Source organism: Typopeltis vanoorti, chromosome 6, assembly GCF_054136105.1.
Source record: "Typopeltis vanoorti isolate ZY-2024b chromosome 6, IOZ_Tvanoo_1.0, whole genome shotgun sequence".
NCBI lineage: Eukaryota > Metazoa > Arthropoda > Arachnida > Uropygi > Thelyphonidae > Typopeltis > Typopeltis vanoorti.
This window is the reverse complement of record NC_143554.1, coordinates 154659424-154687150: the sequence shown is the minus strand read 5'-3', so window position 1 is coordinate 154687150 and position 27727 is coordinate 154659424. Positions and strand designations below refer to the sequence as shown.

General features: G+C 34.8%; 1 protein-coding gene across 1 annotated transcript; it reads right to left on the bottom strand.

Annotated features, from left to right (window-relative positions):
• Window positions 1-82: 82 nt before the first annotated feature.
• On the bottom strand, window positions 83-27727 carry LOC150106119 (XIAP-associated factor 1-like). Its single transcript, XM_090394633.1, has 12 exons — window positions 27620-27727; window positions 25320-25477; window positions 24860-25018; window positions 16086-16244; window positions 12844-13002; window positions 12390-12548; window positions 7005-7163; window positions 3740-3895; window positions 2031-2189; window positions 1557-1712; window positions 713-871; window positions 83-139 (listed from the first exon to the last, which is right to left on the bottom strand). The coding sequence occupies exons 2-12, from the start codon at window positions 25380-25382 to the stop codon at window positions 83-85; spliced, it is 1545 nt and encodes a 514-aa protein (XP_090250759.1). The 5' UTR covers window positions 25383-25477; window positions 27620-27727.

The following is a 27727-nucleotide window of genomic DNA, read 5'->3' as shown; positions in this document are numbered from 1 at the left end:
TCCATCAATGTGGTACATAGCTGCTCATCTTTTAACCCCAAAATGCATAACTTTACACTTTTCCACATTGAACTGACATCCATTACCCTTTGCCAATTTTATAGCCTCTTAATAAGAAATCACATACAGCTCGATGGCCCTATGAAAGAAATATATGCAAATGAAATAAATTGCACCAGAAGAATACTGATAATAACAATTTCTAAGTAATTTTCACTGTGTCGCACTTAAAGTCTCACAACAGCTAAATCAGGAGGCACGTGAAAGCCCCAAGGCCTTCATACCATAGCGTGAAAATTATTATAAAAATTATTTGTGATGCACAGGGAGTCACGTGAACTCGAACAGTACATTCAAGCCAATTGTTTGGGACGAATACCGTGTGTGGAGTAAACGACCTTTTTCAGGTGTTTTTACGGAGGCGGGGGAATTTTCTCCAGAAAATAAGATTTCCCATCCCTAAGAAGAGGCAAAGCGTTTGAGGATTTATTTTACCAAATCTTCTATACACTGCTCATTTTAGTGCTGTACATCAGTAGTATTATCCTTCGATTCCACGGTTTTAATATACGTTAAGCCTTAAGAAAACAAATTTTCTATTGAATTGCAAATTGTTCGTTTTTAATTTGACCTTTAAAGGTCAACGTGCAAGATAAGCGGTGACTTTGTAAACCCACTAAATATTAACAGAGGTTACAATAACAAAACTTACTTGAAGATATCTTCTTTGAAACTCTTTTTCACAAAGGAAACAATTTACGAGTACTTTTGGACATTGTTGATCCACGTGTGTCTTGTAGTCTGCTCGGATTATTTGCTCTGAACACAGCTTACATTGAACTTCAACAAAACCACACACTTTCTCGTGATCCTATTATAAAGAAAACAAACGTTTTAACAACTATCGTTCGATGCGCCCTCTACAATAAATTGAAACACTTAACAAATAAAAAAAAAAATATATATTCACAAATATCTTTAAATTAATTTAATGTTTAAAATTATTATATAACTTTGTTATCGATATAATTAATTATTCATAATCTGAATCGTTACTTCTTTTATCTATTTTTCATATTTTATTTTACGAATACTGTATATTTTTCAAATATTCATGTAATAAATAAATATTATATCAAATAAATATTTTATTCAATAATTTATTCAGTGGAATTTCATTGTCTCCTTTGAGGACTAGAAACGTCACGTTACTTTTTAAAAGAATTGTAGCTGTTTTTTTTAGAAATAATTATTTCGTTGAGAAGAAATCACATAAAAATCTTCACATTGCTATGTAAGTGGTAACGTAAACCAGATGGATAATTCAGATATTACATCAGAGCTATCTTATTTAGAGCTCTATACGCTATCTTTACTTATAAAAGCTATATTATTTATGGAGAAATAATTATCATATAATTCCACCAAAGGGAATGTCACTCTAAATCCTAATACTAACAAACTAGAAAAATATTTTAATTTTATTAATTAATTTATTTTTTCAATATTCAAACAGGAAACCAACATTTGAGAAGTTCAATAGCAAATGGACTCACTTGAAGTTTGTTTCTTAGGAACTCTTTTTCGCAAAATTGACATTTACCAAGCATACTTGAACATTCTTCATCCTCACGTGATGTGTAGTCTTCACGAATAACTTCCCCAGAGTACTCAAACTTAAATTCAATCAAACCGCAGACTTTCTCGTGATCCTAATGAAACAAAATTAGTTCGTTCAACTGTATTGTTTTACAACAGTAAATATAGTTTTTTTTTATTAATAAATGGTAATTTTCATTGGCTTATCAGTGGATATTTCGTTGCCTTGTAACAGCTATGTAATACTTGCTGCTATTTGTGATAATTATTGTGTTATTATCCCTTTTCATAGTCATTCTAATTTAATTACCAATAAAATATAGTAAAGCAGGTGATGCGCTTTCTATGAACATGAGTGTATATATACTATTTTAAATATTGTATCAACAAATTTTGAAATAGTTTTATTATTTATTTAAAGAGCAACCTACCGGCAAGTATTTTCGTGCCATTAACATGTCACATTTTGAGCATTTCCCCTCTGTTTCTGGGCATTTCTTATTAACATGATTGTCTATATTTTTGCGCAAAATTCCATCATTGCAGTGTGGATCGTTTATTTCTTCTGCATGACAGCTGACTTCGTGTTCCTTAAAAAACAGAGAAAGAAAAACGAAGATAAATTTAGTGTTCATTTATTATTATTTTTGGTGCTTGTTTGAGTGAATAACACGATTCAAACAATGAAACTACCAGTTATCACAGACACACGAACAGAAAACAAATGAATGTATAAGTATCAACGTAATATATTTATTTTTAATTAATTTATTTTTCTCGAATAAAAATGGATTTTATTTCATTCACGTTTTTTATGTATGAAATAAAAGCAATTTATTATTTTTATTTTTATTTTTATTATAATTGTTTTTAACAAGCAATGTCTTGATGTGCATGTAGTAAATTATGTAATGCCAAAGCTGAAGCAGATTGGCATTTAATGTTGCTCATATTGACATCAGTGTCATCAACATGAGCAAGAGAGCATTTCTCTAAACTATTATTTCCAGCCCAATTCGCAAATATTGGGTCTTCAGTTTACCTGATAAATTACAATCATTAATATATTGTATAAATATACCTTTTATTTAATTACAGATTTTGTATTGCAGTTAGACATAAGTATCTCATGTTTGTGTCGGGAATAAGCATAGTTTATCTCTTAAACTATAGGAAGATTTAGAAAAATTTACGATGCAAAAAGAAGAATTTGCAATTAGTGCTTATTGTAGCAAATTAGTTACTTTTGATTATTTGGATCATCTCTACAAAAAGACAAACAAAGAAAGAGTTCACAGTCAGAATTGGAGAATAGCATCTCTCCGTATTCAGCTGAGAAGGCACAAGATTAAGTTTATATATATATATTGTAAAATAGAGTTGAATGACTAAAACCGAGAACTTTTAACTCGGTTTTAGTCATTCAACTCTGTTTTACAATATGTATTTTAAATCAACCGAGTCAATGAATCTTCGCGCGCATGCACACACAAACACACAGAGCTAAGGACTAACTATATTTTTACTGTATTTGAAAACAATTTCATTACTGCAGCCAATGTGGAGTGAAATTTATTGCCAGCTTACTAATCAATTATAACCAATTATAAAGATAGCTTACAGAGCTCTAAATAAGATAGCAAATTAAATTTCAATACCAAATCTTTACTTGTTTTATATATTTTTTATGTTATTTTACTAATATTGTATACTTTCAAATAGTCATGTAATAAATAAATATTATATCAAATAAATATTTTATTAATTTATTCAGTGAATTTCATTTTCAACTTTGAGAACTCTAAACGTCACCTTACTTTTAAAAAGAATTCTAGTTGTTTGTTTTAAGAAATAAATATTTCATTCGACAAGAAATCAGAGAAAGAATACAAAGTTGAAAATGAAATTCACTGAATTAATTAACAAAATATTTATTTGATATAATATTTATTTATTACACTTATTTATTACTGCTAACCTAACCACCAATAGTGGGTGACATAACACAGCTATCTTATTTAGAGCTCTGTAAGCTATCTTTAGCTCATAGAACTATATTATTTATGAAGAAATAATCAAATAATTCCAATATTCAAACAGGAAACCAACATTTGAGAAATTCAATAGCAAATGGACTCACTTGAAGTTTGCTTCTTAGGAACTCTTTTTCGCAAAGTTGGCATTTACCAAGCACACTTGCACATTCTTCATCCTTACGTGAGGTGTGGTCTTCACGAATAACTTCCTCAGGGTATTCAAACTTAAATTCAATCAAACCGCAGACTTTCTCGTGATCCTAATGAAACAAAATTAGTTTGTTCAAATTATTGTTTTAATAGAATATATATATATATATATACGTAAGTGAAATTTTGAACCACCCTCTATACATATTTTCTTCTTCTTTTTTTTTTTCATCGGTTTATCATTAGATATTTAGTTGTGTTGCATCATCTATTATTCCCACGGGTTTCCGCATAGTATAATAGTTGCAGCAATTGCGTTAGAATTTTTATACATAAATAGACTGCAAGAGATATTTTTGTGCTGAGATCGCTATGGCTAGTTACGTGCAATTAACAGCTCGCAAAAAACTGTGTTCAAGCTTTCACTTGAGAAGACTGCTCGTCTCGTGAAATAGCTAAAAGGGTGTCCTGTAGTCAATCTGTTATGATACTGCTGCTGTTGAAAGTGAAGAAAACCAGATCTGTAGAAAAGAAGACGGGGACAGGAAGAAAGCTACTGTTATACCATGCCAAGATCGAGTTCAAAAGCGGGTCAGCCTCAAAGTTGCTGTGAGTCGTTTGGAGAAACGGGATTGGGAAGAACTGAAACGGGATTGGGAAGAACAAACAGGAGTTGTGGCAAGCTCTGTAACTGTCAGCAAAAGACTCATTCGACATGAATTGATAGTTAGGAGCCTAAAAAGAAGCCTTGTTAACCAAGAGAGAGAGAGAGAGAGAGAGAAAGAGAGAGAGAGATGGCTCAGTTAAGTGGGTGCAAAGAGCATACCAAATGTATCCCTGATCAGCGAAAGACAGTAATTTTTCTGATGACAAAAAGTTCGAAGGACATCAGTAAAAAAATTGAACCCTGATTGTTTAGTGTCAGCAGTTAAATTTTCATCCATTCAGATGATTTGTGGCTGCATTTCGTATCATGGTGTTGGTCCCTTGCATTTCACAAAAGGTTCAGAAGGTGTACCAGAAAATTATAAAAGAGGAATTGCTGCCTGCTATCAGAGATTACTTTACCGTAACGACGAACTGTATTATTCAGGATGACTTTATCCCTTATCATGGGACAAAAAATTTAAGTAATGTTATTATAACCATAAAATGAACCAATTGAGTACATTTCAGGAATTGAGTACATTGTACGAATTGAGTTTAGTACTTAGAAAGTTTTAATTTTTGTTGCAGGTAGCTCAATGAACAATGGATTCAGATACTAAAGCGGAGAGAAAACAGAACTTATGGTACCAAATGAAGAATTCGTGTGTACTTATGGTACACACGAAGAAGCTGAAAACACTTCGAGAGAGAGACCAAGATGCCAACGGAATGGAACTATTAAACCAAAAATTGCCAGTTGCATCAAGCAGGAAATTGATTTTCTCAATGCCCGCCGAAGCTAAGCTGTAATAAAAACAAGAGGAGGACCCACGAGGTACTAAACGGCAACATGCGAGTTGTTTAGCTTTAGATGTTAGTAAAACTGGGTAGTTGGAATAAATTTTGATATCAGTATTTTATTTTGTTTTGTTTTCCCAGTCAAAATATCACTGTCCACTCCAGTTTGAAATACGAGCGTGGTCTGAAACATTCTCGGCGTCTACCATAGATGGCAACACTATCGGCAAGATTTTTCTTCGAAGGTTGTACATCTGTCATAAGCATCCATGTGAAATTGCAAGTCATTCTATCAAGTAGTTTGTTGTATAAAGTTCTATGAAGCAAAGGTGTTGTCTGTATCCCTTGAAACGGATAAAATTGAGTATCGTGCGGTTATAAAATTCTTTGTAAAAGAAGGTTTAACGTCAAAAGAAGTTCATCGACGTTCATAAAAGTTTATGGGCACTCGTCTTCTTCGTTTTCGACAATTAACAAATGGGCTGTCGAGTTTAAACGTGCTGTACCAGCCTTGAAGATAATCCGCGTGAAGGACGTCCAAAAAATGTAAAAACACCAGAAATCATTGATCAAGTGCACGATACGGTATTGGATGACCGCCGAGTCAAAGTGCGTGAAATTGCTGAGACCATAGGCATTTCAAAAGAAAGTGTAGGATATATTTTGCATTCAGAATTGCAAATGAAAAAGCTTTGCGAAAGATGGGAGCCGCGCTTGCTCACAGGAGATCAAAAACGCACACGTTTAAAAATCTCTGAACAGTGCTTGGAGCGTTTTAGCAAGAATAAATTTGATTTTGTGCATTGAGTTATTACTATGGATTCACCATTACACACCAGAATCCAAACAGCAGTCAACACAGTGGACAGAAACCGATTGTTGAGCGCCAAAGAAGAAAAACTCAGTTCCATCATCAGGAAAGGTTATGTATCAGTGTTTTGGGATGTTAAAGGCATATTATTTATTAATTATCCTGAAAAGTATAAAACAATAACCGGGGAATACTACTCCGATCTTTTAACCAGGCTGAACGAAAAAATTCGTGAGAAAAGACCCGGTTTGCAGAAGAAAAAATCATCTTTCATTAGGACAATGCACCTGTCCACAAAGGTGTTTTGGCAGTCGGAAAATTAAAGAATCTGCACTATGAATTACTAGAACATCCACCCTATTCCCCAGATTTGGCTCCCATTGAATCAAGGGGTGATTGCAGCTGTGATGGAGTATTTTGCAGATCTTACTGACACCTACAGGGACGGGATAATGGCGCTGGTGCATCACTGGAATAAATGTATTAGTCTTCAGGGAGATTACGTTGAAAATGAAAAATAATTTTGAAATTATAAATTCGTTTTTTCATTGTAAGGCCGAGAATGATTCAGACCACCCTCGTGTTTGTCACGTTTGTTGTCATTTCCTAATTATGTGACATATTGTTGAAAAAGATCCAAATATTAATCAAAAATAAAAATAATATTATTACCTCTATTAATAATATATTTAATATGTGATAAATAATATATCTCTATAAATAATATTATTAGATATTACCTCCTTCATTATTTGTGACAATTATTGTGTTATTATCCCTTTTAAAATAGGCATTCAAATTTAATTACCAATAAAATATAGTTACAGCTGGTGATGCGCTTTCTATGAAGATGAGTATATGAATAAGCATATGAGAATATGAATGAGCATATATATAAGATTTTAAATGCTGTATCAACAAATTTTGAAATATTTTTATTATTTATTTAAAGAGCAACCTACCGGTAAGTATTTTCTTGTCATTAACTTGTCACAATTTGGGCATTTCCCCTCTGTTTCTGGGCATTTCTTATTAACTTGACTGTCCATATTTTTGAGCAAAATTCCATCATTGCAGTGTGGATCTTTTATTTCTTCTGCATGACAGCTGACTTTGTGTTCCTTAAAAAACAGAGAAAGAAAAACAAAGGTAAATTTAGTTTTAATTTATTATTATTTTTGGTGCGTGTTTGAGTTAATAACATGATTTAAACAATGAAACTACAAGTTATCACAGACACACGATCAGAAAACAAAGGAATGTATAAGTATCAACGTAATATATTTATTTTTAATTAATTTATTTTTCTCGAATAAAAATGGGTTTTATTTCATTCACCATTTTTATGTATGAAATAAAAGCAATTTATTATTTTTATTTTTATTTTTATTATAATTGTTTTTAACAAGCGATGTCTGGATGTGCATGTAGTAAATTTTGTAATGCTAAATCTGCAGCAGATTAACCTTTAATGTTGCTCATGTTGACGTCAGTGTCATCAACATGAGCAAGAGAACATTTCTCTAAACTATTATTTCCAGCCCAATTCGTAAATACTCGGTCTTCAGTTTTCCCGATAAATTGCAATCATTAATATAGTGTATAAATATGCCTTTTATTTAATTACAGATTTTGTATTCCAGTTAGACATAAGTAACTCATGTTTGTGTCGGCAATAAGTATTATTTATCTCTTAAACTATAGGAAGATTTAGAAAAATTTACGATGCATATATATATATGCATATTATGATAATATATATATATATATATATATATATATATATATATATATATATATATATATATATATATATATATATATATATATATTGTAAAATAGAGTTGAATGACTAAAACCGAGAACTTTTAACTCGGTTTTAGTCATTTAACCCTATTTTACAATATGTATTTTAATTCAACCGAGTCAATGAATCTTCGCGCGCGCGTACGCACACACACACACACAGACACACAGAGCTATGGACTAACTATATTTTCACTGTATTTGAAAACATTTTCATTACTGCAGCCAATGTGGAGTGAAATTTATTGCCAGCTTACTAATCAATTATAACCCACTAAAAATGAGTTATAAATTTCGTACAAATTAAATTTCAATACGTTTTAGGCCTAAGTTACAAATTTTCTAAGGACGTAGTTAACTAATGAAAGTAAAGTGTTTACAGATGACTATGCGGAAAGACATATTAGTATGGAATGTGTCCACCACGAATTGAAGTGCAGTTGTCACAAGTCGTTCCGTCCTTAGCAACAAATTATTCGGGAATTCGTGAGGCAAACTGGCCCGACACTCGATTCGACTCGATTACTGTCCTCGGTCTCCACAAGATCTCCACTGCTCGTGCATATCGTTCACCGGTCATAGTTCATTTTTCCAGCAGTTGTAGCTCGTTGCGTCTCTTAAGCACAACGCCTTCCCACCCCATGATCCCAGCACCACCAACACCATCCCTTTGAAGATCATTCTTGCAAAGGTAAGCAGTAAAACCTTCAGTCCCAGACATCTTAAGGGATTACAAAAAACCTTTTGTAACAACACACACATAAATATAATACAATAGTGAGTGAAACTAAAGTCCTATCTATAGATAGGACTTTAGTTTCACTCATTGTTGTATTGTATTTGTATGTGTTGTTACAAAACGTATTTTGTAATCCCTGAAGATGTCTCTGTGACGGAGACGAAATATTAGAAGTATTAAAATTGTTTTTAATCCTTTCTCAGTGCTGATAATATTCCATTAAACCTCCAACATGAATCCATAAAGAGTGCATGAGCCAATTTGTGTCTTGTCCCATTTTTATGAATACAACTCTATTGAAAACGTCCTCTACGTAGAAAAGTGACACAGGCTACTGGAATTCGGGCGTATAGGCTTATTTGTCGCAGACGTCTCGCCACATTTGTCAAGATATCCGTGTAACTGGGCTTGAACGGAGCCGACTTACAAACTGACCTGCCGTGGTGGGTCAGTTATGTTTTGCTGTTGTAACCAAAAATCTGTGATGATGACCGTAGTAAAGCGAGGCACGATCCAGAGCATAACTTAAACGCTATGAGATTTAAACCTCTCTGGAAATATGAATAGTTTTGGGCAGTCTTTAAAATTTACAACCCCCCCCCGCGTGAAACAATGTAGATGATGAGACATTGCAAGACATCGAAGTTTGCAATTTTATTCCCTAAAAAGAAAAAAAAAAAACTTCTTTCCAACACAGTTCGCTTAGCGAAGCCTATTATCCTGTTGAGTGATATATACAGGGTGGTTCAAAATTCCACCTAAAGACTTTGAGGGCAGGTGGAAAACATCAAAATAAACCATATTCACATAGGAAAGCATGACCGGAAACGCCACCGGAAGGTACTAACAGGGCCACAAAGATACAGAAATAACACAAGGCAGTAAGTAGAGTAAAAAACTTTATTAGGCGTAACTGAACAGTCCAATAGTAGTTGCATGCATATGGTAAACGAGGTGGATGTCTGCTATCTCAGCGTTCGTAAAACGACGCATGTTCTTCGTACGACGTTGAAAGCTTGAATGAAGACGCCCCAATTATTTACCTGGAGCGCTGGGGAACAGCGTCACCTATCACTTTCGGGTCGTCATGTTTCCCTACGTGAATATGGTGGATTTAGATGTCTCCACCTCCCCTCAAAGTTTGTACGTGGAATTTTGAACCACCCTTTTGAACCACACACACACACACACACACACACACACACACACACACACACACACACACACACACACACACACACACACACACACACACACACACACACACACACACACACACACACACACACACACACGCATATATATATATATGTGTGTGTGTGTGTGTGTGTGCGTCTGTGTCTGTATGAGTGCGTGTGTCTGTGCGTGCGAGTGTTTGCCTGATGCAACGGATTTTCTCGGCTATGTGACATAATAATGAAAGAAATTTAATAACTGGTAGCCGAGGGGATTCCAAAACAGAAATATAAGTAACTATTTATTATTTGAAGACATAACTACTTTCGTCCTTTTAAAAGACTTCATTAGGTGCATGACATGAAAAGAGAAATACAAAAAAATATAAAAATTAAGTTGCAAACGTGTTTCTGATATTTGGAGACGTTCTCGATGCCAAAGTATTGTAGGCCCGTTCACGCTTTAAGATTTCGTATACGGCCAAGCTGGATGGCAGAAGAATGACAATTCGATAGATTATAACTAAGGTTAGCATTAATGTCAACCGGACTGAGGACAATTTATGTTGATTCCGCGAATCCAGACTTTCAAATCTCACTGGCAAATTCATTCTGAAAAAGACATTGATGGATTCATAAAACGAGGAATATAGTGAAGTTTTCTAGAAGGATAGAAAAATAAGAACTTCGTGATGGACACAAAAAATTAAAGAACCAGTCCTGGAAAAGAAGAAAGTGTACCAAACTATTCTAGAAAATAAGTTGCAGCTGCCCTAAAAGAATGCAGATGAAAATGTAAGAGAAGTAAACTGTTTGTAAAAGTAGCTAAACGAAAGTTACAACAAAATTACTTTAAGTAATTTCAGAGTAATTACTTTGAATTGTTAAATGAACCAAGCAGTGACAGACTAGAAAATATTCAAGAAGAATGCAAAGAGGATTACATATCAATACTTGAGGTAGAATAGAAGTAAAAGTTGAAGTGTGGAAAAGCAGCTGCTGTATATGGTTTTCGACAAGAAGTATGGAGGTGAAAAAAGATCTGCAGTTGCTTCGCTGCATAATTACGATGGCCTAGTACGAATGTTGAATTCCCAATGAGTGGAGCAGAACTCTCAGTGTACTCATCTGTAAAAGGGAACAAAGAAGAATGTGAGAATTACAGAGGAATTTCTCTACTAAGTGCTCCAGGTACGATTTATGCAAGTATACATGAAAAGAGGTTGAGTAAGATTGTGGAAGAGAAATTTGGAGAACAAGTTGCGATCAGGCCAAATGGAGGTAGACAAAATCAGATTTTCAGTTTAAGACAAATAGCGATTTAGCAACTATAGGAATATGACAAGGATCTGTACTTATGTTTTGTATATCTGGAAATGGCATACGGCAATGTGCCCAGAGAAAAGCTTTCTGGAACACTGCAATCATGTTACGTAAATGGGACATTAAATAGAGCAAAGCATAGTCTATATTTAAGTTGTCAATCAGCAGTTAGTATTGACGGAAATACAGAAACATGGTTTGATATGAAATCAGGGAGAGGACACGGATGCAGATTATCTCCACTCCCTATTCACCTTAATTCACTCGTTATTATCTATATAGATCACATTATGAAAGAAAGTGGATGAGGCCTAATATTAGAATTCAGTGGTCAATTTTATCTCTTTGCTTTAAGCACGTGATGTTATACTCATAAATACATCTAGTGCAAGTATCCAGGATTCTTTAACTAAACTGAATAATAGATGTAATAAATTTGACATAAAAAATCAACAAAAAAAGACTAAAACTATGAAAATAGGTGGGAGCCATTTTCCTAGTTTTCGAGCCAGACGCTATCCACAGAAAACATCACCTGCATTTTAAATAGAGATCCTATAAAAGAAGTAAAACATTTAAGCTATTTAGGCATCGTTTTTAATGAAGAAGGCAAGTTAAATCTGGAAATTGACAACAGATCAAGCAAAGCTGGTATCATGGGTGGAAGCCAGTTGAATAATTGTGTATGGAATAAAAGAGAAGTTTGCTGAAACACCAAACTAACAATACACAAGACAGTTGTACTGTTAGTTTGGTGTTTTTAAGTTACAGATCTGGAAGTTCGGTTAGAGACCACAAATAGGAGGGTTCTGAGAAGAACTAGGGAGAGAACCGATGGCATTAATGGCAGAGTTATATATAAATGAAGATATTAAAAAGGAAGGTGGCATTGTTAGCATTCGTGAATGTGTTAGCAGAGCTAATCTAAAGTGGTATGGCTACTTAAATTCATGTCAAGAGGACAAGACAAAGACCCAGAGGTAGACCAATATCTAGTAGACCAATATCTAGACCAATATCGAGCAAATTGATTCAGTCAGAAGCACGAAATGCTAGAGGACAATATTGGAACGCTCGGGAGTAGATTGGTTTGGAGAAAAATTGTTGATAACAGATTAATAATAATGTAAAATAATCATGTAGTACTGTCATAGTAACTTAAATACCCATTTGGAATTGATGATGATGATGATGATGCGTGCGCGTGTGTGTGTGGTGATGATTCATTTCTACAAAAATGGATATAAAATTGAAATATAAAATCAGTATCTGGATCAAGATTAAAGAAAAAAAATCATCCTTACTGTAATGTATTTTCGAGCCACACGCTGTCCACATCCTGAGCAGTTTGTCTTTGTTTTTGGGCACTCCGTACTTAAATGCTCACTCAGATTCTTAAACCAAACCTCAAGACTGCACAGAGGGCATTTTATTTCTCCAAGAACGCAGTTATCTAAATGATTCTGGACAATAAAAAGAAAGTGATTTTAGTATTAATATATGTGACTCCATTATCCCATTGATGTGTAATTTCACTATTAGCGATACACATTGTTAGAACCAAATGATATAAGAAATTGCGAGGATTGCTACGATGACTGCAAAATCAGATAACGAATAAAATATATATTTTTTAAAAAATTAATATCGGTTTGGTAAATGTACTGGTTGCAAAAGAGAGGACATTTCTAGTATGAAACATTAAAAATCGATGCTCGTATTTTTCACAGGAGTGTGTGCTTCTTTTAAAATACTTACAGTCATTTCACTTCTTTGCACAAATTCACCACAAAACGGACACGGTAAAATTGTCTTAGAACATCTGCCACTCAGATGACTGTCATAATCTTTTCTAAAAACCTTCTGAGAACAAACTTCGCAGTTGACTTTCATAAACTCGCATTCCTTTTGATGATCCTATTAAATACAGAAAAATTTCTTTTCTAATTCGCAGAAAATAAATTGATTCGTGATTAACATACTGAATGTATCATCGTCACATAGATTAGTCAAACAATATATTTAAGTTTAGAATCTTTACTGGGTTATGTAAGATGATTCATTTTAGTAAAATATTAATAACCAGTAAAATCAACCAAAAGTTGAAATTATTTTTGTAACTTTACTGATTTCACTGTTTATGCACTCAGCTTAGTGAGTGCACTTTTGTCGCCTGAAATATCTTACAGATTGTAAAAAATTCAGTAATTTCTTGAAAATACATCTAAAATAATGTTTTGAAACTAGAGTTCGGATTGCACTTTAGGACGTGAATAATTGAGTCCCAAATGTTTTTGTGTGAGTTTTTTTTATTTGTTTTCTGCAAACCCACAAAGGGGCTATATAATGCACTGATCTAACTGATTTATATATCTGCCACGCAGTCCTACCAGCCAGGCTATCAGAGGGATTAACGCATCCGCTCTTCAATCGATGGCTCGTAGAATCGATTCCTACCATGGACATGGATTTTTGCGATATTCTGATATGAGCGAATTAGAAATGATAATATCAGTTGCCCACACCTCTATACTAGGAATGAAAAGAGAATCTCATCAGCAACCACCTTCTTCACTACCTAGTGTTAGATCTTGAATGGGAAATTTTCATCAGAAAATTATTTCATTCAAGATTTAACAAGAATAGAATAACAACTGTAGGTACAAGCGAATTTTGTTCCTGTTTTTCGCTTGGACCTGCAGTTTATGACCAATAGAAAGAAGAACTACGACGTCAGACGGCGAGCTCTACCCATAGATAGATGCTTGATGGGTACCAGATGAGCAGTACGCAAGATGTCGGCATTCACCAATTTGGGCCGTCGGTAGAAGCCCTACCGGAATAAGGCAGCAGAAAGTTCTACCCGAGAGGGACGGTACCGCTGACCGTAGTGATCAGCAAGAGATCAAGACGAACGCTAGCAAAGCTGAGTGCAGAGAATGGCCTTATGTGATGAACAACGTGACCTCCATGTGGATGCAACCTGTTGAAAGTGCCAAGTCTTATGCAGCAAAAGAGGACGGACCAAACGGACACTGTAACCAGATACAGTGATGGTAATGTACAGAACTTTCTTACTTATTTTCCAATTGCATTAGAGGGAAAGGCGAATCAGTTTCTAGTGAAAGGAAATCATGGACCGATACTTAGAGAACTTCGAGTGACTAATATGCTTAGCAATGTGTTGGTTTTCATTAGACTGGTTGTCTGAAACTTATGCGCGTGTGTGAGACCAAATTAATGAGAGGAGCCAGTATTGTAGTTAAAAATTAGAAATTGTATTGTGTATGTTATGTGTGTCATTGATTAACCTAGAGGCTAGAGTTATTGTTCATTTATTAGAATGCTCTCTTGCATTAGTCAGTTTGATTTGGTGTTAATAATGATTAAGATTTGTGTAAGCTTGAATCAAATTGTAAGTACTCTAATGAACATGTTTTATTATGTAAACCTGAGTTTTGCGTGGGTATGAAACCAACCTACCACTCATAAAATCTGAACCTATGCATGAGGGGAAAGAAACGAGAATTTAGAACGTTAGGGTCACGACTGCAAACTGAGAATTCTACAGACGTTGTAGACCGTTAGAAAAAGTAGGATTAAGATTCTGGGAAAGTTTCTCTGAACAAGGATTCTTCTGTCCTAGGACTCTGACTGACGCAGCTATAAAAAAAAAAATTTGTCAGTGTCTGAAAAGGAAACGGCCGCAGAAAGAAAGTCTAAAGAACTCACTCTTCGTTGGTGGGTAATTTTCACTTTCATAGGGAAATTAAAAAAGGGGTGAACCTGAGTTTTAAGACTAGAAAAGTTTGCAAGGTTAGATCACAGAATAAGAAAGGAAGTTACACTAAGGAAAATATTAAGAATTAAGATTGAAAGGAACTTCGTAACACTAAAAACAAAATGGGGTTTAGTTATTTCTGATATGGATTCGACCATCTATTTCTACAACAGTCCTTACCAAACTTATGCACTTTTGGAACAGACCTGAAAAAATTTGGTTTTCGCTTTAACATAAGGAATTGTTAACATAAGGGGAAATACGACTTTAAACTGGCAGTGCATCCCTTACCCAATTGTAAATATTGAAAATACTTCAAGATATGTTTATTTGCAAATATTTTGTTCTTGAAGATCTTTAAACTTCAAAGGGGGGGTTTAACAAAGGGGGTTTTACCATTATCTGCAATACTTAAATATATAAATTTCTTTTCTGTAAATTACATTTTAGAAAATATTTAATTTACTGGATGTGATTTGTGTTTAGTATAATTGCACTGCCTGCATTGGATCTTATATTGAAGAGATACCTTTTCACAGAATAGAAATTCGTCCTTGGTTTGTTGCTGCCTATTTACTTAGGCACTTGATTGACTATAGCTTAGGAAGCTTAGTGAGCTTTGATGTGTTCACTATTTTCCTTAATGTTCCAGTGGAGGATACACTACAACCTTTTTTCCAAAATAATCTCCCTCATCCAAGATTTGGATCTTCTTAAGCATTGCCTTTAATCTGGGTATTTTTGCTACAATAATCAACTCTTTAAACAAACTGAAGTTTAGCAATGGACTCCTCATTTGATATCGTATTCAGAGGTTCTTTTGAAACTGACCCAGTTCACTCCCACTGAAACCCAAAGTATGGCTGCTATATATTGACGATGTCATTGCTTAGTCGTATGGTCCACAACATGCCTTAGAAGAAAACTATTTCATCAGGTCGAATAAAGCCAAGTTGTTTCAGTGCAAAGATCTTGTTTCAAATCACAGAACCATTCAAATAACAGAAACTGCACCGTCCTGCTCGAATCTGCAGAAGTGGGTTCGAGTACGACAGTGACATGAGTGTTTATCAATGTGTTTAGGTGAGAGTTTTTAGCACCAACTATGAGGCTACTCTCCTACTCATAGATCAATGATAGCTAACTGAAAGTACTATTCAGCGTTCAAACGAGATTTTCATCCTATTAAAAGATGTGTACTATTTTTTACTTAACTTACCTGCACAAATTTGAACAACATCTCTGTTTTACAAAAGATACATCGACCAGTTCTCTTCGAACACCTCTGTGTCACATGATTTTCATAATTCTTGCGATTTAACTGAGCATTGCAATGCTCACACTGAATCTTAACGGAGTAGCATTTGTTTACATGATCCTTAAAGAAAAAAAAGGAAAACAATTTTAGGTTGTTTATTTATAAACGAAATAATTTGATATCGTTTAACACAATTTGGTATAAAATTCTGCTATAACGTAAGATGCTTGATTTCCATGAGTGTTATATGTTCGAATGCGTGTTAATTTTATATTAGAGTTATACTTGACTCACGTATCGAACATCTAGAAAAGTAGCGCTGCTCTTTCAGAGTCATAATAAATTCATATTAAATGGAAGAGGTTTATGGCATGCAGTTGATATGAGGCGAAAAAACGTACTGTCAGAGAGTATTTTTAGTATATTATTGTAGTTCCTTTAGTATATTATAAAATTGATGCCGAGGGAGTCACCACTTCTAGTTTTCCGGGAGCGAAAATTAAAAATATGACAAACGTAATTGAAAACCAAAAAAGAAATGTAAAAGAAATAGTGGTTTTGGTAGGTACAAATAATTTAAGTGGTATGAGACAAACTTAGTATGAGAGAAGATATGAAAGGTCTGTTAGAAGAAGCGAGAAAGAAATGTGAAAGAATAAAAATTGTACCAAGATATGATAGTACTGAGTTAAGAAGGAGGACGATGATAGCAAATGATTTCACGATTATGGAGAAGATATGGATGTGAGTTTCTAGACGTGTGGGGTGTGTTTGATGGCAGAAAAGATTTGTATAAGAATGATGGCCTACACTTGAATTCATTTTATGGCATCAGAAGCCTGGAGAAATTATTTCTTGGTATGAGACTTAATGCAGAGAGTTAGGGAAACTAGATCATCAAGGGCGGAATAGGAAAAATGTGTGTGAAAGTTCAGCTATGGTATACAAGAGTGATAAAGATATAAATGCCTTTGAACATGGTTATGTATGTGGCGAAAGAGTGGAAAAATATGCTTTGGATTCGGACCTTTTAAGTATATCTGGGGAGGGAAAGAGAAAATTCTAGAACAAGACCAACTAGATTGCATATCTAATTATAAGAATAGGCTTGGTCGTAATTTATTATGTCTACACACAAATGCCAGGAGCATTAGAAACAAAGGGGTTGAGTTTGTTTCTTTATTGAACATGATGTGGCCTAATATTGTTGGCATTAGTGAAACCTGGCTATCAGAGTCAGATATGGTAAGTGGGATCGAGTGTAACGGATATACTATTTTTAGGAATGACAGAAAAAAGGAGAGAAGGAGAAGTGCTACTAATGATATCAGATGACATAAGTCCAGTTAAGGTACAAATACCAGAAAACAATAATGGTAACAAAGTCCCATGTAGTGAGGAGTTTGAGTCTATCTGGTGTGAAGTGAAGGTTAACAGAATGAAATATATGGTGGGGGTGTTGCTACAGATCTGGCGGCTCAGTTGTAAGGGACGAAGAAATGCATCGCCAATTCAGCCTTATGGGTACTAAGCATTGATCGTTATAGGTGACTTTAATTTTCCAAACATTGATTGGGTAGAAGAGAAATCTTATGATAAGAAAGAACAGGAATTTATTGAATTGTTGCGAGACAACTTTCTTAAGCAGCATGTAAAAGAAGGAACTAAAGGTCAAAGAGTGTTTGATTTGCTCATAGCGTCAGAAGGGATCTCTGTCAGGAAGATGGCTATTTTACTACCTATTGGTGAGAGTGATCATGCTGTTCTTTCTTGGGAAGTATTTTCTTATATTGAAGCTCCGATTAAAACAGGCTACATGCTGAATATCAAAGCTGGAAATTATGATCAACTTAGAAGAATACTATCTTTGGTCCCACGGGACCAGTTAATGAATGGAAAAAAATGTCAGCAATGCATGGGAATCTTTGAAAAAATGCTTGAATGAGGCAGTATCTCAATGTATCCCTAGTGTTCGAAGAACAAATAGGTTGGGAGTGAAATGGATGTGCAGCCTTATTAAGCAAGAGATCCACAAGAAGAAGATGATCTGGAAAGAATACCGTGAGAATAAGAGTGAGAGGAGTTATGAAATATGTTAAGTTAAGGCTAGAAAAGTAACGAGTATTATGAGGAAGGTTAAAGCGGATTATGAAAAGAAAATTGTCCATGCAAGCTAAAGGCAATCGAAAATAATTTTATCTCAAATTCCACAAGCAAAAGAAAGAATGAACGTGGAAGAATAGCTTTATTGAATGCAGATGGTACACGAGTACCATCTGCATTCAATTAATAAGGAGATTGTTCAGTCAGTTAATGAGTGCTCACTTTTCTAAGATATATCAAGCAGGTGTATGTAACGTGGTGCACAGTGCTACTGCTACATTGGATGAAGAGTTAGAAGTTCATGAAAATGAAGCTGAAGAGCTTTTGCATAAACTGGATAAGAATTTGTCAATAGGGTCAGATGGAATATCATCCCATTTTCTAAAGGAATGCTCAGTCGAATTGACTACGCCTTTCACATGTTTGTATAACTTGAGTCTCAGCTCAGGAACGATACCACAGGAATAGAAGGAATGTATGATATTATATTGTACAAGAGTGGTACAAAACCTGACTACCGACCTATTAGTATCTCTGGTGTGATAATGAAGATTTTAGAGAAGTTGGTAAGAACTCGCATACAGAAATGGGTAGAAAACCATGCCATTTTGCAAGGAACAGCATGGGCGTACTAAAGGAAGGTCATGCTTTAACAGTTTGTTCATATTTTATTAAATGTTATAAAATATGAACAAATTGGGCGAGTTGGATAAAGGGAATGGATACACTATGATAATGTTGAATTTTTCTAAGGCATTTGATAGGATACCACACGATAGGCTGTTGTGTAAACTGGAGAATATGAGATTGGAATATAATCTCTTGACGAGGATCAGGGGTTGGTTGACAGACAGATATCAAAAACTTGTGTACAGTCGATGTGAATCTGCCAAATTTAAAATGACCAGTGGTGTATCTCAGGGTTCAGTCCTTGGGCCATTATTGTTCAATCTGTACATTAATGACTTCAAGCAGGGTCTGTCATCAGATTTGCAATTGTTTGCTGATGACGCGAAGATAGGCAGGGCAATCAGGGATGATACTGATATTCAGAAATTACAAAATGATTTGAATAGACTGGAAATCTGGGCAAACAAAAATGGCTGTCAGTTTAATGTTAGTAAGTGTAAAGTTATGCACGTTGCTACAAGAAACTGAAGAGGCAAGGGATCTTGTTGTATTGGTGGATAAAAATTTAAAGTTCAAAGGTCACATAGCAAAAGCTTCAAATACAACTCAGAGGATAATTGCGATGTTGAAGCGAACCTTGACATGTAAGGATAAGAAAGTCATTTTTCCTCTTTATATGGCTTTGATAAGACCACACCTGGATTATGGTGCGCAGATTTGGTCTCCCAGGTTCCAAAGGGATAAAGAAGCTGTGGAGAGCGAGCGTGTAAAGAAGAATTACAAAGATTATATCCGGATTATGGGATTTAGATTATGAGGACAGATTGCGAGTATGTGGATTGCAGACTCTGGTTAACAGGAGAAAGAGGGGTGATATGATAGCGGTCTATAAACATTTGAAGGGGTGTTATAGCATTTCAAATGATGAAATTTTTCATTACATACAAGGTGGGGAGAGAATATGGGGGGAGGGTATCCATGAAAGTTAAGTTTGTTCACAGTCAAGAAAGGTGTAAGAGCTAGGTTTTTCTCTCAAAGAGCAGTAAGTGAGTGGAATAACATGCATTCAATGTACTCACTGTCCTTAGGGGTAGTGAGTGCATCGAGTGTAAATGAATTGAAGCGGGAAGGTATGATAGCTGGGTTGGGTAATTTACAGCCTCCCTTGATGAGTCCTTGACTTCCTGGAGATCTCAGATAATAAAAATAACTATTATTATCATCACGCAATTGTAAATGCGTAAATTTTCAGGATGGTTTGTTTGTCCATGCGATTTGCATTAAAGCAAGCGATGATAGCATGAACATCGGCAAGAATTTGAGCACTGCAAAAATCAGGTTGTAGGCGATGTCATTTAGAAAAAAAAGGCGAGAAAGTTTAAAAACATCTAGGATGAATGAAGATCAAAGCAATAATGAATAAAGCAAGAATAGGAGAAACGACAATTAAACATGGCATATACATTTCTATTTTACTTTTAAAATTCAGTTAACTACATATTATAACCTGAATAACTGAGTAAAACAAATAAATAAACTGTATGTGAATTATTTTCCCACACTGTTAATTTTCATTAGACTTGTTTGTAGATAACTGAGTGACTCATATCCGGTCAGAACTCGTTCAGCGCTTGGGAACATTAGTTAGACATTTGTAATAAATAATCACTTTCATAGTGATTATTTCATAGACGTATCGTGGTTTCTTCAAAGGTAAAATTTTTTCCGGGGGTTGTACATTACTCATGATTACTGATGTGATTAATTGTTTTCGAGGTGATACAGGAATTCATTACACTACTGTTGGGTAGCAAAGGTTTGCAATTTGACCTCGTGTGATCGATGAGAACTAAGTTATTCGATGTCACATGTTGTCGTTATCGGTTTTCCATTGGTTCCGATTTTTTTAAAATTAACTAATGGGCTCGGTGCTTCCCTTTGTCTTTCTAGTATTTGGAATATCTGTATGCATTCAGAGGTTCGTAGTTCCAAAATGAGTTTTTCTGGAGAAAATGTAAGTTAATTTTATGTCATTTTTACGGCAATGTCATTTGAAAATTTTAGCATTAGTTGAATTTTTTTTAGTGACTACATTAGCAAATTTTGTCTATAAAGTTAAAAGGTGGTTTTTGCAATGGAAAATTAAAACAGATTGAAAATCATGTTCATGATTTTCAATCTGTTTTGTGTTAAGTGAAATCCCATAAGTCATTATATATATATATATATATATATTGAGTGTGGTTATTTATTAAAATTGTGTTAGTGAAAGCATCGCATCGCGTAATGTCAAAATTGCAAAAACACTTTATGATGAGTAACATTTATCTGAAATCTAGAAAGTAATTTTTTTTTAATGTCTAAGTTTTTAACATATAACTTTATAAGGTGGTTTTGCAATGGAATTAAAAACATGTTCATGAAAATACTTCAAACTGTTTCGTGTTCAGTGAAATGTCCATAAGTCATTATTATTTTTATTTTATTTTTGTTTTTGTTTGTTAGGATTTTTTGGAAAGATTTTGAGGGGTGATGTTTAGTAAAATTGTGTTAGTGAAAGGATTGCGTAGTGTCACAATTGCAAAATCACTTTATGATGATTAACATTTATTTATAAAAGAGATTTCTGAATCTAGAAAGTAATTTAAAAAAAATTTTTTATAGCGATCATCAGTCATTCGGTTTGTTAATGGCAGCATTGTGCATAATCATGCACCAGTTTTTATTGAAGTTGATTTAACAGATTCATCTGTAAGTGAATATGAACAACAACACACAGATCATGGCATTAATCCACATGTTTCTCTCACTGGTGTGGCTGGAAGCTCTCGTGACCCCCCCCCCCCACAATTTTTACATTCTGAATGTGAAACTAAAAGCTCTTCTACCACTACTGACCCCTCACTTTACAGGGATTTTTATAGTGTTTTGGTGGGCCAATCACGTAATTCTATCAAATATCAAACTCATCATATGGAGTTTCAAATTCGATTTCGTGATCTTGAACTCCTACCATCAGAGTGTTTTTTTTTTTAAATGTGTTGAGATATGCTTAATGAGATCTTTCAGCATTTATCGAGTTTAGGGACTTTTTCTCACGTTTAGTTGGGCGTTAGTGCATCCAGTTTAGAAAGCAATATTAACTTATCATTCATGTTGTTTTCTGAATTAACTATCCAAAGGATAGTTGATGCATTTTATGCTGTCACCCAATCGAAACGTGAGTTTCTTTTGGCAAATGATCTTACTATTGATATTGTACTTATTAACATCAGTGACAATGGTGGAGGCAGATCCAATGTAAAAAGAAGAATGCTGCTTAGCCTGGATGAATTTGTGAAAATAAAAAAAGCTATTGTGGAAATTACCAACAAAGACAATCTTTGCTTGCCCAAAGCACTTGCTCTGGGTGTTTCTGCACACTGATGATGCCCAAACATACAGACAAGTGCAGTTAGATTGAAAAAAGATACAAACCAAGAAGGCTTTAACTGTCCACAAAATTGCAGGGGTTCTGCTTATTTCTTGCAGTATTCCAGAAGCAGGTCTCTTTCAAAAGCATTTGACTGTGGAATACAAAATCATAATTTTTTGGGGTGATGCTCATTTTTCTGTGGTGTTTCGGGGACCAAAGGCCAAAAAGCAGATCTGTCTTTTATACCACAGCTCTCCTTATGATTATGTGCGTAGTGTGCCAGCTCTGTTTGGGAGTTCCTATTATTTCCCCAGCTGTTTGAAAACATAAACATTCAAAGAATCTATCCAAATGCAGATGCATAGATGTATAAATGTATGCATCTGTTGTTGTACAAATGGGTTTCATAATGTGCAGAACCTTCTTTTGTGTGAGTCATGCAATAGATTTTTCTATGGCAACGATTGTCTGGATTTGCACATAGAAAATAATATTTGTTCAAAACTCCATCGTTGTGGACAGTGTTTGGCTACTTTTTCTACAGATAAAACCCACGTCTGTCCACCTGAAAATTTCTGCACCCCCCTGCAAGTTAGTTCACCCAAAACAGATGTGCTTTGTGCAAAAATCGGAGGTCTCAAATAAGCAGGTTTCTATGATTTTTTTGACACAGAAACTATAGCTAAAAATCATTGTCATGTACTAGTCTTATATATAGTTGATTTCGGTAGTCAGGAACGCAAGTTCTGGGGTGAAAACTGGGTGGGTCAGTTCCTAGACGAGTTGTTTTCTGTCAAGAATATCATGAAAAGGGATCGAGATGGTAGGATCCTTTGGACTGTTAAACCAAAATACGAATATATTCACGTGATTGCACACAATTTTCATGGTTTTGACGGGTATTTTATTTTGGAATATCTTTTTTCAAAACATTTCCAACCCCATGTAGTGTTTGATGGATCGAAGATACTTGCTATCTATTATGACCCATTAAACATCATATTTCTTGACAGTTTTTCGTACATAAGTGTCACTCTTAGGAAACTACTAGCAATGTTCGATCTCCCAGAAGTTTGTAAGGGTTTCTTTCCTCATAAGTTTCACACATCCAATTCTCTGGATTATCGTGGTCATCCCCGAAAAATCATATTTCCAGCCGGAATTTATGAACAAAGAAACTTGTTCAGAGTTCGAGACTTGGTACGAAAATCAGCTAGACACTGAATACTGTCTGAAAGTGGAACTTTTAGCTTATACGAAAGATGAATGACATGCATCTTTTGGGTGACAGTTGCAATACTTTTCACACTCTTTTCATACCGCTCACCCAGATTGATCTTTTTCTCCATGACATTACAATTGCAGGGGTATGTTTGAGAGTATTTCTCCAAAACGTTTTCAAACCTAACACTTTGGCCATACTTCCTGCTCGGGATTACATAGGGGTAAACGTGCAAAGTTGAAAGGCTTTGGTTTTGCTCAAATGTCTCATTCTAAGTATGCAGACTGTTCCTGATTGATAGCAGAATAGATTTTTATCCGAAACATCCTGGTTGAATTTCCGTAAAATAGTTGGAGTAGGTAGTGCATTGTGCCACATCCTCCACTGAATATTTGCATTGGTTTGGTAATCCTTGTGCGATATGGTAGGGCCACTGAAATGGTGTTTGGTTGGATGATGCATAATTTTCCAATTAAGCGCTTTGGTTCGACTGTTGTATGACAGTGCTGTAGATTTTGTTTATGTTGCGGGATATAAATCTCTCCCATGCATTGTTGGTTTTTATCAGAAAGATAGGCACTGGATCTTCTGAGTCAGGAGGACTGAGCCTGTTTTCCTTTATTCTATCAGGCATAGCAGCTTGGTGTCACCCAAAACCTTCATGTTTCGCCACCTCCATGGAGGAAAGAATATCTCTTTCTGAGTGATGAGTTCCTTACAATCGTGTTGTGGAAGATGGATTCCATGAGGATTTCAGGAAGGAATGCTGTCTTCACGGTGTGCTGGAGGTGTAGCTTCTTCTGTCTTCGAAGGGCGTCTTTATAGAAATTTGTTGGATTCACTGGCACGTGCGCTGTTGTCAGTTTTAAGGTTTTGGAGAAAGAGAGACCTCTAGTGGCAGAAGTGAAAATATATTCGGTTGAGCGTTTGTGTGCCATTTCCTGTTGTACAAAATTAATTAAAAAGAATCGATTAAGGAACCAAAATAGATATATCAATGGACTGTGTTACCATATATGAAGTAGATTCAACCCTTTCGCAATGAAAGAGGCGTTTAGTTCATCTTCGCAGAGTGTAGACATATTTGTATGAAAGAATGTAGGAAGAGGAAAGATAACCACAGTCATCCATGCCGAATGATGGCTGCGGTCATCGGATGTGTGTGTGTGTGTGTGTGTGTGTGTGTGTGTGTGTGTGTGTGTGTGTGTGTGTGTGTGTGTGTGTGTGTGTGTGTGTGTGTGTGTGTGTGTGTGTGTGTGTGTGCGTGCGTGCGTGCGCGCGCGCGCGCGTACGTGCGTACACGTATATAATTGAGTCATTTTCACAAAAATTTGGATTAGGAATTAAAGAAAAAATCATCCTTACCGTAATGTATTTTCGAGCTAGACGCTGGCCACATCCTGAACAATTTTCCTTTATTTCTGGACAAACATTAATTAAATGGTCGTTCAGATTATTAAACAAAATCTCTTGATTGCAGTGAGGGCATTTCATTTCCCAAGGAACGCAGTTATCTAAATGATTCTCGAGAACAAAAAAAAAAAAAAAATTAGTATTAATATATCTCATTCTATAATCTTGTCTATATAATGCGCATATAATGTCTTGTTTGATGTCTAATTTCACATTAGCAAATTTATGTAGAAAATTGCAAGAATTATTAAGATAGTTGCAAAACCTTCTGATAACGAATAAAATATTTTCTTTATTTAATATCGATTTGTTAAATATACTGGTTGCAGAAGAGAGGACATTTATACCATGACAGATTAAAAATTAATGCATGTATTCTTCACAAGAACGTATTTTTCTTTTAAATACTTACATTTATTTCACTTCTTTGAACCAATTCAATACAAAATGGATACGGTAAAATTGTCTTACACATCTACCAATCAGATGACGCTCATAATCTTTTGTGAAAACCTTCTTAGAACAAATTTCTCAGCTGACGTTTATAAAATTGCATTCATTTTGATGTTCCTATAAAGCAAAACAAAAATCACTTTTATGATATTTTAGTTCATAATTCATATTTACGATCGTAACAGAGATTAGTCAAACTCTATAATCAGCACTGATCTTTATTACGTTATGCATCATCATTCAAGTCAGTGAAATAATAGTAATAAAATGAATAAATATTTATAAAAATTTATACGATTTTATTCACCAAAAGTTAAGATTAGTTTCATAAAGGTTATGTTTCTTTGATTCGCGTTTCTCTCGACAGAAACCACAGGGACAATGTTGTTTAAAATGTCAGATTTTACTTCACTTTGTCATGTACTCTGCTGACTGCATTCGTTTCATATCACCTACGGTCTTACTGGATACTGAAAAATGCAGCCATTTTTAGAAAAGCACTTGGAAAACGTGTTTTGAAACTAGCATGCGAACAACAGCCTAGGATGTGAATAATCTGGTCACAGATGAATAATCTGTACATCGTGAATTTCTATCTTCAGTATATGTTCCCTTTAGACAATTACAGGGAAGCTATTTCACTGAAAAATGCCTGGATAAGCGACGGGATATCAATTACCCACACCCAAATATTCTTCAAATGATGAAGAGACTCAACAGTTATCCTCATCTTCGTTATCTGGAGATCCAGCGATTATTTAGTGATTACCAATGTGGATTCAGTCATTTGCCTTCTACAACTGGCTTCCTCGCTAAATACAGCTTTGGATCAGATTCTGGAAAGATTGGACCTTTCCGGCGAGAATTATGTGTCAACTCTTCAAATTTCGAAAACATTTGATCAACTCTGCCATCAAAACCGTCTTACGCAAGGGCCATCATATAGTCTTTATCGTGCTCTTTGTGACTGGATCCGGGCTTCCTCTCCTGTTGTTTACTGGGTGCTATGGCGGATGATTCCTCTCATCTGATTTTTCATTCAATGAGATCAAAGAAAGACGTTGCCCATCCCTCGCGTTTGATAATATTCCGCTAACCACCAAGTTCTTTCTTCTTCGATTGACTTTTACATTTATCCAGCCTATCTGCACATAAACATTTCACTTAGATGATCTCTTCAGCCTCAACTAGCTTTTCATCCTGTTACTTCATTCAGCATACATCTGTCCTTTGGAACAATCTTCGCATATCATTTTTGTCAAAGAATACATCCCTCACATTCCTTTCTTCACTCAGATAACTAGCGTACACTCTCGGCACTGCCATGTTAAAGGTCTTGAGATCGCTAGAGTGTTAAGTCGATATAAAAAAAAAGTTCCAATAACATTACCAGCCAGAAAAGAAAAAAAAATACCGCATAATGAATAAATTAACAAAAATTGTAGTTGATTATGTCTCATATTTTTAATCACAGTAGTAAGTTTTTTTTTTTTTTTTTTTTTTTTTTGTACAGCCATTTGTATGACTGTTCGAACATCTGCTATCAGGTTTTCATACTAGGAATAAGGATATTTAATCGCTCTATGACTGGAAATTATACTCTACATTGAAGGATGAGTGAACAGTCTATAACATTTGCTTTATCTTTGTATTATATATTATCTTTATCTTTGTATTGTATTATCTTCACTCTTGAATCTATATGTGCTACTTTATTACAGAAAAAAGAAAGTCCAATCATTTTTTTTTTTATATTTGATCCACACACGAAAGGCCACAAGACATGTTGGATTATGTGGACCAATCTTATTGTTTGAAATTGAAATATTACGGATCCTTTACCCAAAAAACTCTTTCTACCCCATTCTACAGATTTTCAATTCTGTTACGATGATGATTGTGTGCCGACGAAACAGTGTAGATTCACCCGCATGTTTGCAAAAGATCTGTGTTTTGTAGCACGCGTATTATCCTGATAGATATTCAGGTTTATTCGCTTGCCTTAAAGGATATAAATATCTTGTGGTTCGAATCGTTTAAAAGTCGTAAAGTAATGAACATGAGATCAGTATTTGAATAATATTATTTTCCCATAAATGTTTAAATGATAAATATCAGAAAATAATTAAAATTCGGTAGTCAAAATTTAGTGACATAAAATAAAATAATAACTTAATAAATGAAAGACGTATAGCAAGCGATAACCTAAGATAACAAACAATATATATTCGATTGAATGTAATAACGAATGTTACTTACCGAACCACTAGCTACAAAATTCAGCGGATCTTCCCATTTAGAAGAACATGTTTGAACTGTTGCTACAGCATTACGATTTCAAACCAAAACTATAAATTCAATTATCTT

What these genes read in the sequence shown, in the direction of transcription:
- LOC150106119 (XM_090394633.1), bottom strand. Translation starts at nt 25,382, where the DNA reads ATGTGTAAGACAATTTTACCGTATCCATTTTGTATTGAATTGGTTCAA. An exon ending in TTCAAAGAAGTGAAATAAAT is followed by an intron (nt 25,019 to 25,319) that starts GTAAGTATTTAA and finishes TTTGTTCTCGAG; the next exon opens with AATCATTTAGATAACTGCGT. An exon ending in TTCAAAGAAGATATCTTCAA is followed by an intron (nt 140 to 712) that starts GTAAGTTTTGTT and finishes TTTCTTTCATAG; the next exon opens with GGCCATCGAGCTGTATGTGA.